The 14224-nt window shown below is 39.3% G+C and overlaps 1 protein-coding gene, 1 non-coding gene and 1 pseudogene across 5 annotated transcripts in view; 2 read left to right on the forward strand and 1 right to left on the reverse strand.

Annotated features, from left to right (window-relative positions):
• RC3H2 (ring finger and CCCH-type domains 2) overlaps positions 1 to 14224 on the forward strand; it is a 71056-nt gene that overhangs the window by 6446 nt on the left and 50386 nt on the right. For all 4 annotated transcript variants that reach the window (XM_058302428.2, XM_004463434.5, XM_058302429.2 and 1 more), the window contains exons 2-3: positions 3001 to 3290; positions 7059 to 7176. In XM_058302428.2, the coding sequence (XP_058158411.1) occupies positions 3060 to 3290; positions 7059 to 7176 (349 nt within the window). In that variant the 5' untranslated portion in view covers positions 3001 to 3059. The remainder of the gene's footprint in view (positions 1 to 3000; positions 3291 to 7058; positions 7177 to 14224) is intronic.
• Positions 883 to 1212, reverse strand: LOC139439386 (non-histone chromosomal protein HMG-14 pseudogene; annotated as a pseudogene).
• On the forward strand, positions 7865 to 7996 carry LOC111765360 (small nucleolar RNA SNORA3/SNORA45 family). Its single transcript, XR_002797735.1, has one exon. It is a non-coding gene; the product is annotated as a small nucleolar RNA SNORA3/SNORA45 family (small nucleolar RNA).

Genomic DNA, 14224 nt, shown 5'->3' on the forward strand with positions numbered 1-14224 from the left:
TGGCTTGTTTACAAATAACGTTTTGCATTAGCACTATTTCTTAAGTTTGTATAGGTTGCCTTTTTGTCTAACAAGCCCTGTAATTCATTTTTGTCAAGATATTTTTTTTTTCTTTCATAATTGAGATTTTTATTGGTGGTTTTGAAGATCAGCACAGACATTATCGACAATTTGTACACAATTCTTAATGTACGTACCAAAACCCTAAAAAAGCCATGTAGTTGTTTTTCTAAAGTTATTCCAGTGACTTTCCAGCTTAAAATTTGGAGGCAAGTTTTCCTTAATTAAGACAGTATCAAGTACCAGTATTTTCAAACGTTGATGAACTGTTACATCTTTAAGTCCCACAAATTCACAGTACCATACACACTACATACTCACATTTCCAGTCTTTTACAGCACATTAACAAAGTTATTAGAAAAACTGGATGACCAAGACCAAGGATGTTACAGAGTTCTGAAAGGGAGAGCCAAGATCAGGGAGTGGTTTTAAGAAACATGTCTACTAAAAAACATGGGAATAGAGGTAATTTAAAATGTTCAACACATATTAAATGTGTAACTTTGACTCTAAATCACTATTTAGTACATATTGTATTAAAGGGTATAAAAACTGCCACCCCCAGTGGAATGTTGACACCCAAGACAGTCAAAGCCTCCCATAATTCAATATCCCACTATTTTCTGGTTGTACCAAAAAATAAACAACCAGCAAATGATTTCCCTTCTTAAAAAAAGCATTTACACTTAAAAAAATGGGATGAGGTCGGATTCCAATCGCCGCCTTAAAAATGTTTCTTCTAGATCTACTAAAAAACTTGCATTTACAAAATAGCTGATAAAAATATTCCTCTGGATTGTACAAGAAGGGAGAAACAGGGATCACCGATAAGACATGGTATATGGTATTAACCAGACTTGGCTTCTTTCTCCTGCATCATCAGAGGCTGGACTCTCCTCATTATTAGTTTCTCCATTTTCTGCAGGTAAATCTTCTTTAGTTCCTTGGTTAGCCACTTCAGCTTGTTTTCCCTTTGCTCCCCTTTTTCCTTTTGGTTGCACTTTTTTGTCTGAAGGTTTATCCTTTCCCGCTGCCTTTTTTGGCTTCACTTCCACTTTCACAGGAATGGGTTTGGCAGATAGCCTCGCCGACCTCCTCTTGGGCTCCTCCTTCCCCACCGCTTCGGCGGAGCTGACCTTCCTCTTGGGCATCTTGGCGGTGCTGCGGGACGCGGCGCGCCGAGAGCCTTCACGAAGCTGGACTGCTGGCCACTACCGCTCCTCCCGCCGCTCGAGCTGCTGGGACAGCAGCGGGGTCGCTGGAAGACAAGATATTTTTTAAAATCTTAGTTAACATAAAAGCCCAATAAAGCATAATAGAATTCTTCATTTGGATGTTGAGATAATGGGGAATTCTTTCAGTGGTATACTTTTCTCACCTCAATCTGACTACATTTATACTGGAGTTCGTAAACACATCTATGAACAAAGTTATTCATTGTTTAAGTGCCCTAAATACCTACATTTTTGTAGGTATTAGCCTTTTGTAAGACTTACGTAAGTTTTGAATTGGAAGATAAGGAAAGTTTGTGTAATATAGACTATTCGAGGTACATATCTAAAAATTTAAGACTGTATAGTCTCTTTTATTTTCCTCCCTTTCCTGGCCCCCTCCTCCCGCCGTTGTCTGCTCTCTGTGTCCATTCACTGTGTGTTCTTATGTGTCCACTTGTATTCTTGTAAGCAGCACCTGGAATCTTTTTCCATTTTGTTGCGTCATCTTGCTGTGTCAACGCAAGTGTGTGTGACGCCATTCCTGGGCAGGCTGCGTTTTTCACGCTGGGCGGCTCTCCTTATGGGGTGCACTCCTTGTGCGTGGGGCTCCCCTACATGGGGGACACCCGTGTGGCACAGCACTCCTTGCGTGCATCAGCACTGCGTGTGGGCCAGCTCATCACATGGGTCAGGAGGCCCTGGGTTTGAACCGTGGACCTCCTATATGGTAGGCGGATGCCCTATCCGTTGGGCCAAATCCGCTCCCCAGACTGTATAGTCTTGATACTAAATCTTTTATATAATCTTTCTCAAACTATAACAATAGCATAGATAGAAATTTATGTTTTGCTTTGTTTTTACTTAGAATTATAAGAATAATGTTTTATTCCTCTGTAGGGCCCTTATTGGACCTGACATTCTTGTTAATAATATATACAAATCACAATGATAGAGTTTTGTTAAAAGTAGAGTAGTGAGCCACATTTAAGATTTTGAAGACAATGTGAATAATTAAATTTTCTTTGCTTTTCTTTGGTGTACTTTATTTTGTAGTCAGCATCATTTGTTTATTGACTCTTCTCACTTGTTAGCATTTTAAAACAAAATAGCTCTATCTTCATGTTCTTATGGGTTGATTTTCAGTACCTTACTTAGCCGCCTAATGAAGTTTTCACCAGAGATTTCTTCCTACTTGAAGCTGCTGCAAGTTGAACATATCCTTGCTTGACTTGGACATTCAGGTGGCAAGGCTTTTTCTTCACACTTGATTCACTATGGTATTATTATTAATATCTAATAGTTTCCAAAGTTCACTAATTCTTAGGCCTTACCTTCATGTGTTTTGGGTAGTGGTTATCAACGGGAAACAAGCAAACATAAAAACCCCAACAATCCAAAGAAGTTTTTCTTCCTGAAAATGTAATGTGAAGTAAATCTGCTTATTTGATCTGATCATTAAGAAAAATACATGAAGGCTTTGATACTGTTATATGAGCAACTAATGCAAATATAGAGTTTAGTTAAAAGGAACACTATGAGGGTGTTACTTTTGGACAGAATTTCAGGAATCTATTTAAGTCAGCTGATAGATTTTTAAAAATCCAAAACTTATAAATTATTTGTGTATATTTTAGAATCTGATGCTACGATGGTTGACCTTAGCAGTTAAGTCCTGAAATGTAAATGATGGATATGTGCTTTATTCTTATTTTTGTCCGTTTCCAGCTTACAAAACACTACACAGCAAAATAATGATCTGCTAGACTGTGCATCCAGCGTCCACAATGCCTGTGCAGGCAGCTCAATGGACAGAATTTCTGTCCTGTCCAATCTGCTATAATGAATTTGATGAGAATGTGCACAAACCCATCAGTTTAGGTTGTTCACACACTGTTTGTAAGACCTGCTTAAATAAACTTCACCGAAAAGCTTGTCCTTTTGATCAGACTGCCATCAACACAGATATTGATGTGCTTCCTGTCAACTTTGCACTTCTCCAGTTAGTTGGAGCCCAGGTAAGCGTTCAAGATTTTACTAATTTGGTTTATGTAATGATTACTGAACTTTGTTCATTAAGGGGTACAAAATATATTTAGTGGTATTTGAGAAATAAAAATTAGTATTAGTGTGCCTTTTGAATTTTTGTGTTAAATCCTGTGGTCAAAATTGATTTTTTAAAGTGATTTTGGTAGATAAATATATTTTTTAAATGTAAGAATACAAAAATATTTATTCACTACATGATATGAAAAGCAATGTAATCAAAACTTTGGCCAGAATCCGGTCAACTGGAACCGTCAGTTAGGTTTTTTGTTTTTTTTTTTTGCTTTTGTTTCTTAACTTTTTATTGTAGTAACAAATATACAACTCAGAATTTACCATTTTAACCACTTTGAAGTTTCCAATTCAGTGGTATTAATTATAATCACATTATTATGCTATTATCACCAACATCCATCACCCTAACTTTTCATTGCCTCAAACAGAAACTCTGCATCCATTAGGCAATACATCCCTTTCCCACTCCCCTGGCCCTTGGTAACCTATAATCTACTATCTGAATCTATGAAATTTTCTTCTTCTAGCTATTTCATATAAGTGAGATTACGCAATATTTGTCTTTTTGTGTCTAGCTAATTCACTCATTATATCTTCTAGGTTGATTATGTTGTTGCATGTATCAGAGTTTCATTTCTTTTCATGGTCTGTTTAGAGAGGTATATATCAGTTACAAATTCTGCACCATTTCTTATGCTATGGACTGTATAATGAGTATTCCGTATTTATAATTTTGTTGAATCAGAGTGAGACATTAGGTTTATTTTTTATTTTTTTTAAAGATGTATTTAATTTATTTCTCTTCCCTTCCCCCACCCTGTTGTCTGCTTTCTCTGTCCATTCGCTATGTGTATTCTTCAGTATCTGCTTTGATTCTTGTCAGCGGCACCGTGAATCTGTGTCTCTTTTTGTTGCATCATCTTGCTACATCATCTCTCTGTGTGTGGCACCACACCTGGGCAGGTTGCACTTTTTTCACAAGGAATGGCTCTCCTTTCGGGGTGCACTCCTTGCATGTGGGCCTTCCCTATGGGGGACACACCCCCGTGTGGCATGGCCCTCCGTGCGCACATCAACACCATGCATGGGTCAGATTCAGCACACGGATCAGGAGGCCCTGGGTTTGAACCTTGGGCCTCCCATGTGGTAGGCGGACCCTCTATCAGTTGAGCCAGATCCACTTCCCAACATTAGGTTTAGACATTAGGTCCTACCTTGTGCTAGGTATGATAGTAAGCATTCAACATTTGATATTACTATTTCTTACCATAGCTTTTGAGATGGTAGTTTTTCCCATATTACAGGTGAGGAAAAAGGGAGATTCTATATTTTATACACTGTATTAAAGGAAGAATGTAAGGGTTTTTCTGATTAAAATTCAGTGAGCTAGAGTATTCCATTTCCTTACTATCTCAATATTCGAAGCTTTATTTTTAAAGAACCAATTCTCTTTTCAAGGTTACAATCAAGGTAGACACTCTGGGAAGCGGACTTGGCCCAGTGGTTAGGGCATCTGTCTACCACATGGGAGGTCCGCGGTTCAAACCCCAGGCCTCCTTGATCTGTGTGGAGCTGGCCTATGCGCGGTGCTGATGAGTGCAAGGAGTGTGGTGCCATGCAGGGGTTGTCCCCTGCGTAGAGGAGCCCCACACAAAGGAGTGCAACCTGTAAGGAGAGCCGCCCAGTGCAAAAGAAAGTGCAGCCTGCCTAAGAATGGCACTGCCCACACGAAGAGCTGACACAACAAAATGACGCACAAAAAGAAACAGATTCCTGTGCCGCTGACAAGAGCAGAAGCAGACAAAGAAGAAGATGTAGCAAAATAGACACAGGGAACAGACAACCGGCGGGAGGGGGGGAGAAATAAATAAATCTTAAAAAAAAAAGGTAGACACTCTGAAATCTGGGCACATCTATATATAATCAATAGTGTATCATAATTTAATTGGCAGCATATTTTCTAAGTGATGTGTAAAATAATTGTTCTTTTTGCAAACAATGGCATCTTTGTTTTGATATAATAACATATACTTTTCTTAGTACTACTAGCCACCACTTCCATAGCATCTGCTATAGATCAGGTATTGTGCCATCCCCTTTATAAATGTTATCTCATTTGGTCTTTAAATTAGCCTATAGGACTGTACGAAGTGATCTCTATTGCGTCTTCAACCTCATCTTCTACTACTGTCCTCATTTATTCTGTTTAAGCGACACCGACCTCTTAGCCAATTCACAAATATGCCAGCCATGTTCCCATATTAGGGCCTTTATATCTATGTGCACTTCTTTTTCAAATCTTTATTCAAACATCGTAACTCTCAAGGAGACTTTTCTTGACTTCCTCAGTTAAAATTGCAACCCCTGTCCAGCATTCCTAACTTCCCTTATTCTTGCAGTATAATTTTAAGATTACCTTCTAATAGTCTATATATTTTTTATGCTTGTTATTTATTAGTTGCCTCCTCTCCCCTCCACTAAAATCTATGCTACACAGGGGCAACAAATTTTGTCTGTTTGCTTATCTTTAGGACTTAAAACTCTGCCTGGCACATGGTAATTACACACCATAAATATTTGTTGAATTAAATTGAATTTTTAGTTTGATAATGGTCCTATCAGATAGGGATTTTCATCTTCATTTTGCAGATATTTAGACCCTGGCTTGAACATGATCACTCACAGAAAAGTGGCAGAGCTGCAGTTTTTAAACAAGTTTTGATTTTGATTGACAACATAGCATCTTGTGCTTAAATTTTTGACTGGGGGGCAGACCATAAACAATAAATAAGTAATTAAGATAGCAAGAAAATGCTAATTGCTATAGAAAAGGAAATCCATGCCTTTTTTTCTTCTACTTTTTATTTTGGATTCATTCATAACAAAACTTTACAAAAATAGTACATAGGCAATCTCAATAACCATCTGTATTAGTCAGCCAAAGGAGTGCTGATGCAAAATACCAGCAATTGGTTGGTTTTTATAAAGGGTATTTATTTAGGGTAGGAGCTTACAGATACCAGGCCATAAGCATAAGTTACTTCCTTCGTGAAAGTCTTCTATTTTCGTGGAGCAAGATGGCTGCCGATTTCTGCAAGGGTTTGGACTTCCTGGGTTCCTCCCTTCCTGGGGCTTGCTTCTTTCCTGTGTGCTTACTTCCTGGGGCTCCAGCTTATGACTTCAGCATCAAATTCCAACATAAAAAACCCTCAACTCTGTTCTTTGCCATGCTTCTTATCTGTGAGTCCCACCCACCAAAGGGTGGGGACTCAACACCCAAATGACATGGTCCAGTCAAAGCCCTAATTATAACTTAAATCACACCCAGGTACATACCAGATTACAAACATAATCCTGTATCTATTTTTGGAATTCATAACCATATCAAACTGCCACACCATCCATAGCTTCTCTTAATGTTAACTTCTTTCATAACAGTAGTACAGTTATTAAACCTAAGAAATTAGCATTCATACAGTACTATTAACTCTCTGCTTTTTATCCCCTTCATAAAGCCACCCAATCCCTGCTATTATGTAAAATGGCCTTGGTTCTTGGAAAGCAGTTTGGCTAGCAGGGTTACTTTCACTTGAAATGCTTTGATATAGTGTCTCCATATTATTATAATTTTGTACTCATCGAGATAAACATCAAGTATATAAATAATACTTGCATGGGCTTAATGAATGCATTTCTACAATTTTTCTTTTTTTTTTTCCTTTTAGGTACCAGATCATCAGTCAATAAAGTTAAGTAATGTAGGTGAGAATAAACATTATGAAGTTGCAAAGAAGTGTGTTGAGGATTTGGCACTCTACTTAAAACCACTAAGTGGAGGAAAAGGTAAGTTCATAAAGTTTTTACACGAGAATAAGACTTGTTAATTCTTTTATTTGGAAGACTTCATATTGATGCTCTATTACATAGTACAAATTTTGGATAATGAGTTCAAGAAATCTTGAAGTTTTTTTTGACTGAGATCATGATACTATACTATTTTCTGAAAATAACCAATGTAATTGATTTAAGAATTCATTAGGCATACTATATATTGAGATTTATATAATATTTGTATTCCTTGATAAATAGTACTATAGTACAATATTAGTTTTGATAAGTCCTATTAAGACAACCTCATGTGTTCATTTGTTCATTCAATCATTAAACGTTTTTAAGCACTTTTAGTGGTTATGGTAAATGCCTTCATGAAGTTCAGACCCTATTCGGGGAGATAGGTGTATAAATTAAGTGTTATTATATTCACTGACACATTATAGGTGTAATAAATACTTGGTGAATGAATGAATCAGTTAGATATATGTTTTGTACTTGCTCCGTGGTTTGCATTATGGAATATTTTGCCCATAATGTTTTCCTTCAGAAATATGTCCACCTCATTGGTTCATTCATTCACTTATTCAGCAGATGTTATAGAGCATGGAGTAAGTGCCAGACACTATATAAGGCCTTATCATACGTATATTTAATAAAGGAAGAAACAAATAATAATTACAATAAAAAAGCAAATTATACTGAGTCTAGAGTAGCATCCTGACACAGTTCTTGTCCTGGTTTGCTGGAGTCTTTGGAGATAATCTGCTGATTTTGACTCACTGATAGAGAGTGATCAATTCCCCCACTAATGCCCTGATCAGAAACATGTCATACCTAGCTCCTAAAATGACTGCTACAAAGTTCTGGGGAAGCAAAAGCTCCCAAAGCAACCTGTCATTGTGAAGAACAAATTCCTTCAGCAGAAGAGCTGAGAAGATTAAGGGTATGGGGGGAGCCTGTGTCTTGGTGGCTTGAGGCCATGTGGAGGGAGGTTCATTAAATGCTAGTATGCTTTTCAAAAAAAAAAAAAAAGAAAATTATATAGTATAAGTGATTGCTATGAAAAAAAGAATACTGTTATAGGGATCAGAAATGTCAGGGAGAGGGTAGAAGAGCAGGTTTTAATTTTAAATTGGGTGATCAGTACAGGCCTCATTTAAAAGGTGACCATTGATCAGTAACTTGAAAGAAGTGAAATAGTCATGTAGGTTCCTGGGAAAAGAGTGTTCCAGGCACAGTGAATAGCCAGTGCAAGTCTCTTAAGGCAGGGCTGGTATTTTCAAAGAACAACAGGAGAGTGCCTGGAGTAGTATGAGTGAGGGAGAGACATCAGGTGAATTAAGATGAAATGGTGTGATCTTAAGTGCCTTTATAAAGACTTGATACTCTGAGTGAAATTGGGGAGTTACTGCAGGGTTATGAACAGAGGAGTGACATGATTTGATGTTTTAAAAGGATCACTCTGGCTGCTCTGTGGGGAATTCAGTTTAGAAGGGTGAGGGAGAAGTAGGGTGTTTGATTAAGAGGCCTTTTCAACAAATGGTGCTTGGAGAACTAGATATCCATATCCAAAAGAATGAGAGAGGTCCACCATCTCACACCCTATATAAAAATTAACTGAAGATGGATCCAAGATCTAAATATAAGAGCCAAGTCTATAAAGCTCCTAGAAGATAATGTAGGGAAGTATCTACGAGGTCTTTTAGTAGGGAATGGTTTCATAAGCTTTACACCCAAAGCCCAAGCAACAAATTAAAAACTTTCATACTCCAAAGGAATTTGTCAAAGAAGGGGAAAAGGCAGCCTGTTCAATGGGAGAATATATTTGGTAACCACCTATCTCACTGGGGCCTAATTTACAGCATTTATTAAAAAATCCTGTGTCTTGAAAACACAAAGACAACCTATTTAAAAAATGGGCAAGAGATTTGAATAGACACTTCTCCCCCAAAAGATAAACAAATGGCTAAAAAGCACATGGAAAGATGTTCAACTTGCTGTTAGGGAAATGCAAATCAGAACTACAATGATACCATCTTACGCCCATTAGACTGGTAGCCATTAAAAAAAAACAGAGGACTACAAGTGTTAGGATGTGGAGGAAAGGGAACATTTACCCACTGCTGGTGGAAGTGTAGAATGGTGCAGCCATTGTGGCGGAATTTGGCAGATCTTCAAGAAGCTAACTAGAGAACTGCCATATGATCCAGCAATCCCACTCCTGGGTGTATACCTAGAAGAATTGAAAGCAGGGACATGAACAGATATATGCACTCCAGTGTTCACAGTGGCATTACTCACCATTGCCCAAAGTTATTAGAAACCCAGATGACGATCAACAGATGAATGGGTAAGGAAACTGTGGTATATACATACAATGGAATATTACTCAGCTGTAAGAAGGAAAGCGGTATTAACACATAGGATATCATGGATGAATCTAGCAGACCTTATGTTGAGTGAAGTAAAGTAACCAGGCACTGACAGACAAATATTACATCACCTCACTGATAGAAATTAAGTAAATTGAGCAGACTCACAGAGCTAGAGTCTAGAGGATAGGTTCATAGGAGACAAAAAGGGAGTAGAGGGTGGTAAGCTGATGCCCATAAGGGCAAAATCTGTGATAAGGTGGAAGGGTGTGGTTGGGCAGTCAATGAGCATGACAGAGGTGCCATGACGTGATTGAGTTCTGTGGTGCTTATCTGTAAAGGGGATTAGGGTGGGTGGGTTGGGTTAGATTATCCATGGGACTCTGGGGAGGTTCAGGGGAAGCAGCAGATGAACTCCGGGGATTTGCAGGTATGTGGTTTTACCTATAATATTGGAAATGTTCTTTTGACAAATATAGCATGGTAGGGTTAGTGGTGTAGGGTGTTGGGTGGGGGTGGTTTACGGATAGGGCACACCTAGGGCAGGCTTCTATGGAATATGTAAGTTTTTATTTTGCCATAGTGTGTTTTATGAGTGGGTGAAAAACCCACACAATTAAGAAGAAAAGATTAAACTCCCATCCTGGGGATTCATGCTGTGTTCTCAGAGGGAAAAGAATCCCTTGAAAACATAGGCAGTGCCTAATGAAAGAAAACAAACCAATGTTTCAAGCCCTTGATATTATTGCAAGTAACTATGAATCTTACTCTTCAAAAATTGAAACTGAGTGATTATCATAGGTTCTGAGGGGAGGGGGAGGGAAGAATAGAATTGATGGAATATAGGGAATTTTTAGGGCATTAGAATTGATCAGCATGATCTTGCAATTATGGATACAGGCCACTTCAAATTTTGTCAAAACCTATAAAAGTGAACAATTGAAAATATAAACCGTAATGTAAACCATTGACCATGGTTAGTAGTGATGCTTCAGTAATTGTACATAAATTGTAACAAATGTACCGTCCGCATGTGAAATGTATTATTAATAAATAAGAGGGTAAAACGAGGAGGACATTGGGTATAGGGAAATCACCTGTATTCTCTGTGATTTTTTCTGTATCCTAAAGCTTCTTTGAAGATAAAGTGAAAAAAACTAAAGAAACTTGGTGAATATATGGAAGAAAATGTCAGTGTAAATACAAGACAACAGATCTTACAGTGATGAAAGTCATAGTGTCTAAAATTTTTTAAAAAAATTATTTCATTTTCTTGTTAATTTTTTTCAGTTATTTTGTCGACTTCATTTTTGGAGAGATTTTGGATCACAGAAGCAGTGGCGGGGGAGGATCACTGGTGTGGGATGTTAGTGATGTCGGGACACATGGGAAGGGGTTCACCTGGGGCATGCCTCTGAGATGTATAAAAATGTTCAAGTGTTCATAGGACAGTGTCTTTGTGGGTGGAGATCCACACAAAAACAGAAAGAATATTGAATTCCCATCCTGGAGAGTTCTGCAAGAATCCCCCAAGTGCAAGGGTGATGTTTGGTAAAGGAAGACAGACCATTATGTCAGGTCCTTGACATTGATGACTGTATTTATGTCCCATTTCTTTTGAAGTTGAAACTTACCCTAGTATTATACTGCCTAAAATTACTTCCTGAAAGATTTTTTGCTGCTCAAGTGTGACCTCTCTCTAAGCCCAACTCAGCATATGAATGCACGACATGGGACATGACTCCTGGAGATGAGCCTCCCTGGCACTGGGGTATTATTAACAAGTGCCAGCTAGTAATGCATCTGGAAAAAGATCTTTACTAAAAGGGGGAAATGATGAACACGAGTGAGTTTTCATGGCTAAGAGATTTCAAAATGAGTCAGGAGATCATTCCAGAGACTACATTATGTAAGTCTCAGCAGGATCTCATTGGCTGCCAGAGTAAACAGTGCCTTCAAATAGTGGGCCTCCTGTGGGCCTTAGAGACATCCAGAATCTATAAACAGGGCAGACAACCCAGGAGTTTGGCAACCAAGATTGCAGCAGAGTAAGGAGTACCAGGACTCAGCTCATCCTGCAGGGCAATTAGTAATCACTGAAAGCTATCTAAAGTACCTATTTGGGAGGCCCAGGAAATGAGAAGAGCATCCTACAACATCATTGAAACAATGGAAGGAGGAGACTGCCCATCTGCAGTGAAGATTTATGAGTAGAGCACTCCATGCTGTGGAGGCTGGTACCCATCCTCCACTGGTGGTGTAAGCCACCCTGGGAGCTATTCCATGACTGGAATTGAAATCCCTGTTTCCCAAAAATGGGAAGAAGAGAGTTGGGCACCAACTTCAGCTCCTGATTAGTTAATTTGGCTGGCTAAAGTATAATTCTAAAATTAGCTAAAGATAGAACCCGTCCAAGATGGAAGGAGGCCAATAATCACCATTTTAACTCTGCCCCCGGCTTGAGGAGAAGCAGGGCTGATTAAAAATCAAAGTTACAATAGGGTTCAGCTTCTTTCCACGTAGGTCCCATTGTAGCCTTAGCCTAGCCCCTGGCCCCACTTCCAGCAGGGAGGAAGCTTGTTGGACCTGCATCATCCTCTCTTGGCAACTCCAGGTGCTTCTGTGACTCGATCCCCAGCCCTCAGAGCATAAGATGGGGATGGTGTTTCCCCAGCCTCTCTGGGCAACTGCAGGTGTTTTTGGACTGCACTGCATGGTTTGTTGAGTGCCTTCTATTCCATCCCTGCCCTCCTCCCCCATAGGATAGGAGGAGACTGATGTTTCTTCAGCTTCTCTGGTCAACTACAGATGTTTCTGGCTCACAGGGACTACTAGTTTGTTGGGTGCCTGTGGTTTCATTCACAGTCCTTACTGGCAGAAGGGATAGTACTCCCTCAGCCTCTCAGGGCAATTGTAGGTGCTTTCAACCCATGTGTATTAGATTGTTGGGCCCTCCAGAGGGTCCATCCCCACCCCGGGCAATGGAGGAGGGGGACTAGAGCTACCTTAATCTACCTGGTCAACTGTAGTCAGTTTTTACCCGCATTGCTTAGTTTCCTGTAGGTCCATCCCTGCTCAGGCAGGGGAGAAAGGTGTGTGGAACTTCAGTAGTCTCTCTGGGAAACTACAGACAATCTGAGCCTGCATGGCTTGGATTACTACACACAGCTGTGGCTCTGTACCTTCCCCTGGCAAAAGAGAAAGATGGGAGAAGCTTTATTGGTTCCTAGGACAATGTGCATAGCTTTGCCCTCACAGCTTACAGTACCAACTATGTCCTCAGCTCCTACTATAAAACCAGCATAGGAGAAAGGGCAAGAAAACCCTAAACTAAAGGAGAAACTATATGCAGAATAAATATATCTAGTAAGCCAGAAGCAAAGACACCAACAAGAAAAGAAATAGGAAGATATGACCCAATCAGAGGAACCAGATAAGCCTCCAGGTGACATAAACTAGTAGAGACTACTAGTCATAGATGTTCAAACAAATCTCTTTAGGAAATTCAATGAAATGACTAAAGAGATTAAGATATTAAGAAGACACTTGGTGTGCACAAAGAATGTGAAAATATTCATATCAAAATAGCAGATCTTATGGGAATGAAAGCCACAATAAATGAAATTAAAAATACACTGGAGGGGAACGCTGATGTGGCTCAAGCGATTGGGTTCCTGTCAACATATGGAGGGTCCTGAGCTTGGTTTCTGGGGCTTCCAGATGAAAGCAAGCTGGCCCATGCAGCACGGAGAGCTAGCCTGTGCAGCATGGAGAGCTGGTGCAACAAGATGATGTAACAAAAAAGACAGAAGCGAGACAGAAACAGAGATATAGCAAACTGGGGAACTGGGTGCTAAGGTGGCTCAAGCAATAGAGTACCCCTTTCTTTCCCATGTTGGAAGGTCCCAGGATCAGTTCCTGGTGCCCCCTAAAGAGAAGATGAGAAGAAAAGACAAGCAGACACAGAAGAATGCGCAGCAAATAGACATCGAGCAAATAGCGAGCGCAGGTGGTCGGGGTGGTATAAATAAATAAATAAATCTTGGAGGGAAAAAATACACTGGAAGCATGTTAACAGCACATTTGAGGAGGCTGAAGAAAGGATCAGTGAGCTTGAAGACAACCTCCAAAAGAGAACATAAAAAAGAATAGATAAAATGGAAAAAATTAAACATGTCTTATGGAAATAAAGGATGGTAAGAGAGGTGTAGACATAAGTGCCAGAAGGAAAAGCAAAGGCAAGAGGGGCCGAAGGAATATTTGAGGAAATAATGGTAGAAAACTTCCCAACCCTTTTGAGGGATGTAAATATCTGTGTCCAAGAAGCACAAAGTATTCCCATGTAAATAAATCTGATTAAACCTACTCTGAGACATATGCCAATCTGAATGTCAAGTGCCAAAGACAGAATTCTGAGAGCAGCAAGAGAAAAGTGATGCATTACATATAAGGGACACCCAGTAGGATTTAAGTGTGCATGTGTCATCAGAAACCATGGCAGGAAGAAGGCAGTGATACAATATATTTAAGATACTGAAATACACAGACTGCCAGCCATGTGGTGGTTAAACCACACACTCTTAAATAATCAGTGGATCAAAGAAGAAATTGTGATAGAGACCAATAAATATCTCAAGATGAATTAAATCAAGAACACAACATGTCAGAATATGATGAGATGCAGC

The sequence above is a fragment of the Dasypus novemcinctus genome, chromosome 8 (genome assembly GCF_030445035.2).
Source record: "Dasypus novemcinctus isolate mDasNov1 chromosome 8, mDasNov1.1.hap2, whole genome shotgun sequence".
NCBI classification, from domain to species: domain Eukaryota; kingdom Metazoa; phylum Chordata; class Mammalia; order Cingulata; family Dasypodidae; genus Dasypus; species Dasypus novemcinctus.